The 5540-nt window shown below is 40.4% G+C and overlaps 1 protein-coding gene across 1 annotated transcript; it reads right to left on the bottom strand.

Annotated features, from left to right (window-relative positions):
- Window positions 1–1265: 1265 nt before the first annotated feature.
- Window positions 1266–5020, bottom strand: LOC143934970 (uncharacterized). The gene is made up of 6 exons (XM_077458516.1): window positions 4887–5020; window positions 3434–3573; window positions 2958–3041; window positions 1821–1970; window positions 1651–1734; window positions 1266–1382 (listed from the first exon to the last, which is right to left on the bottom strand). The coding sequence occupies exons 2-6, from the start codon at window positions 3566–3568 to the stop codon at window positions 1266–1268; spliced, it is 570 nt and encodes a 189-aa protein (XP_077314642.1). The 5' UTR covers window positions 3569–3573; window positions 4887–5020.
- Between the last annotated feature and the right edge of the window lie 520 nt (window positions 5021–5540).

Consider the following 5540-nt stretch of genomic DNA (forward strand, 5'->3'; position numbering starts at 1 on the left):
TTCATTACATTGGATACCCTACTACTGGCCCCGTCCATATACTGCCGACTGTAATTCCTCCTGCACATCTCTCCTGTACGTTCTGCCTGCAGTGATACTCTCCGCACCCCTTTCCTGTTCAGTTTTCAACATCGTTTGTGTTGGAATAAAATGTTCATTTCTATTTTGTGCAACCACTACATCAACCAGTAGATGGCAGTGTTTATAAGTTTGTAGCTGCATCTATGGTATGTCGTTTGCCTGAATAAAGTTCCTGTTTCCTGTCTGCAGTTAAGCAGCAAAGCTCATATGGACTGTCTGTTCTGTAGGGCTACATACAGAATTTATAATATACTATTGTTTGTTCTGGAGGGGTTAAAGTTTTTGCTAGTTCAGTATAAAATTATCTACACAGCTCTGCCCTGACCATAAAAATGTTACAATTATTCTGTCATTTCCATCCTCACTCTTCTTTCTGTTCTGTTCTTTGTTAAGCGCTACCATTTATTTCATAAAAGAAAAGTAGAAGTACACACCAGGAGGCACTTCGTTCTATATCTGTTAAATAGGCTTCAGCTTTATCTCCTCCCAAGCCATGCCCCTCCAACACATTTCAACTGATCATGGGCTTAGTCATTGACGCCATTAAGGGGTAAAATGCATTACAGTATGTGTGTTTTGGAGCAGACGAAGTTGAAGCCTACTTGACACATATAGAATCAGGCGGTGTCCATTTGTGCCCTTTTCATTTATAGATTGCCTATTGGGTGAGATGGGCCCCTATGAAGCCAGCACCCAGCAGTCTTTAGAATCACCAGGCTGAACACTGTGGGGCTTGGAGTGACGCTTTTTGTTGTATTGGGTTACCATCCATTTCATATTGTAGTAATTATGTTATTGTACCCCATTCTACAATTATTAGCCATCATCTTCTGACTAAACTGCGTTCCTCTGTGTCCTTTCCTGACAAATATATTTCTTATTTAGAGGTTCCATAGTGACACCTCTCATTACCCCATCATTAACCAATCCTGAAATAGATAAGTTACATTCCCAATTTCTCTTTCTACATTTTCATTTACGTAATTACAGGACACAAGTCAGAAAATGTGAATATTATTTTTTTATTAATCCATTGTAAATATAAAAATTACATTTATAACATAAATAAAATATTATATATAAATATAAATATAAAATATAAAAATACATTAATAAATACATAATACATAAATATATAAAAATAAATAAATAAATATTTCTATTCAGTGAACTTGGTCACATGGCTAGGAAAGACTTCTCAGTAGGTGTAATCTTCTCATGCGAGACGAGAGCTGACTGGACAGCAGGAGATTCCTCTGGATTTCAGCATTGACCGCTCTCCGGGCGCAGACCTTATTGTCCTGTGGAAAGGGGTAAATGTTAGTGTGTGTATGAGGAAGCCATAGAGCCTTAGACAGACAGATAAGCCAATGGATAGTCTGTTGATAACACCTATTTACAAACGATCTGTGAACCACCAGCCATGTTCTCTTTTTTTAAATTAGGATTTAATTATCATATGCTGTTTTCACCCCCCACCAAAAGTGTTGTTTTCATATCAGAGAACCTCCCCTGAGGATCTATGAACAATAGACCTTTTAATGGGTGAAAAGGAGAAGGGTGACTTACTTGCTCCTCTAGGATTCTCTGCAGGGCGAGGAATTGTTGGCTGATTCCTTGTACAAAGAGCTGATTTTCTGCTTTCTCTGGGATCTGGAAGATAGAAAACATTTCTAAATAACTTCTCCTCTTTAATGGCCTGGGGGGAAATGTAGGTTGGGGGTCACTTGAAAACTTACACAGTCAGACAGCTGCTGCTCCTGGTAATATAGGAGCTCCTGAAGCCTCTCCCAGGCAGGCCAGTGGTAGTCCAACTTCTCCTCATATCTCCTATAGAACTGCATGGTTTGGTTGGCAACTTCACGCACAGCGATGGCCGCAGACTCAACCTTAAAAAAATCATACATCAATACCACTTCACAGCAGAGAGCTAGTATTATTACAATGTGATTAGCTTATTTCTCATCTAGATGAACCATTGTTTTGTCAGGCTTTGTTGCTGAATGATAGTTTCTCAAGCAGGGTTCCATGGACCTCTATGGTTCTTCAAGAGGTTTCTAGGGTTTTCTTGAGCCATGAGAAATGTCTGCCTCTCAGAAAAGTTCCCACTGACAAATTGATGTTTTTAGCTATCTGTAAGAGGTAATTCCTCCCAATGACCACAAGTTTAAGGAGCATTCTTCCCACTGACCATCACAAAAATGCATCTAGTCATTTTTAGCAGGGTATCCTGAGCTTGGAAAGTTATTATAAAGGTTCCTCTGTGTTAAAAAGGTTGAGAAAGGCTACTGTATGTGATCACATAGGGATATTCCCTCACTTTTTATCCTTGTTAAATGCGGTCCAGAAATTGGCAGAGCTAAATCAATTTTGTTTTGCTGCTTTCTGTATCCCCATTGTAGGGATATAGCATTAATTATTCTCCCTGTAGCACCTGGTCACGTTTTTAAACTTGAGATGTCACCAGGACAGTCAGCGTGGGGAATCTCATCAATGGTGATCCAAACAATAATGAAAACATGAAAGAGTTTCTAACCTTTTATCCAGTCCAACTAAACTTAAAATGCATGCCTAGAGTTAGGCTAACACTTTACTGAACTTACTATAAAGCACATAGGTTCCTCCAAAAAAAAAAACCTGCATTCTGGGAAAATTCATATTTGAAATTGTGGGCCACTTAGTGCTTTATTCACTGTGCACACAAAGCTTTTGGGCAGTATTGATAATACTGGTCTTCCCCATCCAGGTGGGTCTGATCAGCTTTGGAAATGCATTTCTTTTATTCATAACCAGCCAGTCCCCGAATCTTATTATCGTATTCATACTCAACTGTCTTGAGTTCGTGAAAGAGCCCTCAATAATGGAGTTTCTCTTACCTTAGAGATGTTGTAGAGATGCTTGATATTGGGGACACTGAAGTTACTATTGAGACAAACTCCAGGAGAATCTTCAGCCGGAATCTGTAATTTACAGTATGATAGATTTACCTTTTTGGTACATTTGATGTTCACAGTGGCATAAAAATATACAACAAAATTAAGAAGAAGAAAAAGAAGTGAAGTTCATGATGAGCATGTAGAGAGGAGAGGAATGGCATGGTGGCATCCCACCTTCTGGTTGTACAGGAAGACCAGTGACCCCCATGATTAGGGTGGACAGACCAGAGGTGGCATTAACCTCCATTTATGGCTTTAAATAGAGGAGGAAAGTCAGGACCCGTATGGGGCTGTAGAGAGCCAAAGTAGGGTTTGGGTGATTACAGCATTTGAATTTGTGAGCACACTAAAGATACATAGATGAGACTCCAAGTCATAAAGATGGACAGAGCAGAACAAAACTGACTGGGACTTACCATCTGCTTAAAGTTTTGCAGAATCTGTCTGTTCACCACTTCTTGGTTTCGATGGAGCCATTTGCAGCTTTGAGCAAAGACAATGGGGCTGAGACTAAGGAAGATGAGAATTGTCCATGAATATGTTGTGGTCATTGTGGCTGGGAAAGAAAACATAATATATAAATGTAAGAACATCATATTGATATATATAGTATTTACAGCCGTGGCCAAAAGTTTAGACACAAATAATAATTTTCACAAAGTCTGCTGTTTCAGTATTTATGATGGCAATTTGCATATACTCCAGAATGTTATGAAGCGTTATAAGATAAATTCCCTCTTTGCCATAAAAATGAACTTAATTCCATAAAAAACATTTCCACTGCATTTGTGAAGAAGGCTTTAGGGCACCCAAGAAAGTCCAGCAAGTGCCAGGACCATCTCCTACAGTTGATTCAGCTGGGGGATCGGGGCACCACCAGTGCAGAGCTTGCCCAGGAATGGCTGCAGGCAGGTGTGAGAGCATCGGGACGCACAGTGAGCAGAAGACTTTTGGAAGATGGCCATGTGTCAAGAAGTGCAGCAAAGACACTTCTCTTCAGGAAAAACATCAGAGACAGGCTGATCTTCTGCAAAGGTCCATGGATTATATGGCTGAGGACTGGGGTAAAGTCATTTTCTCTGATGAATCCCCTTTCCGATTGTTTGGGACATCCGGAAAAAACCTTGTCTGGAGAAGAAAGGGTGAGCACTACCATCAGTCCTGTGTCATGCCAACAGTAAAGCATCATGAGACCATTCAGGTGGGGGTGTTAAGTCTAACCCAAGTGAGTAGTTTCACTCAAAATTTTGCCTTAGAACACAGCCAAGAATAAAGAAATTGTACAAAAACATCCTCAGGAAGCAACTTCTCCCAACCATCCAAGAACAGTTTGAGGAACGATGCCTTTTCCAGAATGATGGAACACCTTGCTATAAGGCAAAAGTGATAACTAAGTGGCTTGGGGAACAAATCATCAAAAATTTGGGTCCATAGCCAGGAAACGCCTCAGACCTTAATCCCATTGAAAACTTGTGGTCAATCCTTGATGCGGATGAGCAAAAAAAACATAAATTCTGACAAACTCCAAGCATTGATAATGGAAGAATAGGCTGCCATCAGCCAGGATGTGGTCCAGAAGTTGATTGTCAGCACGCCAGGGAGAATTGCAGAGGTCTTCAAAAAGAAGGGTCAACACTGAAAGTATGGACTCTTTGCATAAACCTCATGTAATTGTCAATAAAAGCCTTTGACACTTATGAAATGCTTGTAATTATACTTCCGTGTATCATAGTAACATCTGACAAAAAGATCTAAAAACACTGAAGCAGCAGACTTTGTGAAAACTAATATTTGTGTCATTCTCAAAACCTTTGGCCGCTACTGTATATAAACAAGAAGATGTAGTGGAGTCGGGAGGATGGCTCTTACCTGTGTCTTTTGGATTGCTCTGTATACTTTGTCCTTTTTCTCTTTGGTCTTTGCAGTGTCCTCAGGATTCTGGTCCTGTTTGGTCCTTGCAGTGTTCTGAGCTCCATCTTCTCTGCTCCGCTCTTATACACCCGGAGGGAACCCATTGCTAGATATCATAGAAGTGAATCTGGGATCTTCCTGAGCTGTTTTACTTTCCCTTCTCCAAATTTCTCGTCAAGATGTTTTCACATCTGCGGAGCCCTCTAGTGGTATTTTCATTTATTAATCTTTGTGTACGGAGACGTACTGTCGAGGAATTCCCACAAAGCCGTGACAACATGTCTGTATACTGAGTGCGATTCCTGATCTGCTGGATCTAAATAATGTGATATAAATATATGTGTAGCGGGGCGCCCCTTTACTCCTGATGCTCAGATACAGGATCAGGCCCCTTTAAAGGAGAACTCCAAGGAAAGAAAGTTTATTTAAAATCACCTGGGTAGCAAATAGTTAACTATAGTGCTGTGTGTTACCTGCTGGAGGACTGGCTATTCTTTACAATTTACACTTTTATTCTTGCACTGAAGTATGGAATCCATTCACAGACTACAAAGCTTTCTTATATGGAAGAAGGTGGCGGGGGGGGGGGGGGTGCATTAAAAGATCCCAAAG

The sequence above is a fragment of the Lithobates pipiens genome, unplaced genomic scaffold, assembly GCF_037356315.1.
Source record: "Lithobates pipiens isolate NorthernLeopardFrog02 unplaced genomic scaffold, aLitPip1_a1.2 Scaffold_28, whole genome shotgun sequence".
Taxonomy (NCBI): Eukaryota; Metazoa; Chordata; class Amphibia; order Anura; family Ranidae; genus Lithobates; species Lithobates pipiens.

What these genes read in the sequence shown, in the direction of transcription:
- LOC143934970 (XM_077458516.1), bottom strand. Translation starts at nt 3,568, where the DNA reads ATGACCACAACATATTCATGGACAATTCTCATCTTCCTTAGTCTCAGC. An exon ending in AGCAGCAGCTGTCTGACTGT is followed by an intron (nt 1,735 to 1,820) that starts GTAAGTTTTCAA and finishes TCTATCTTCCAG; the next exon opens with ATCCCAGAGAAAGCAGAAAA. An exon ending in AGAGAATCCTAGAGGAGCAA is followed by an intron (nt 1,383 to 1,650) that starts GTAAGTCACCCT and finishes CCCTTTCCACAG; the next exon opens with GACAATAAGGTCTGCGCCCG.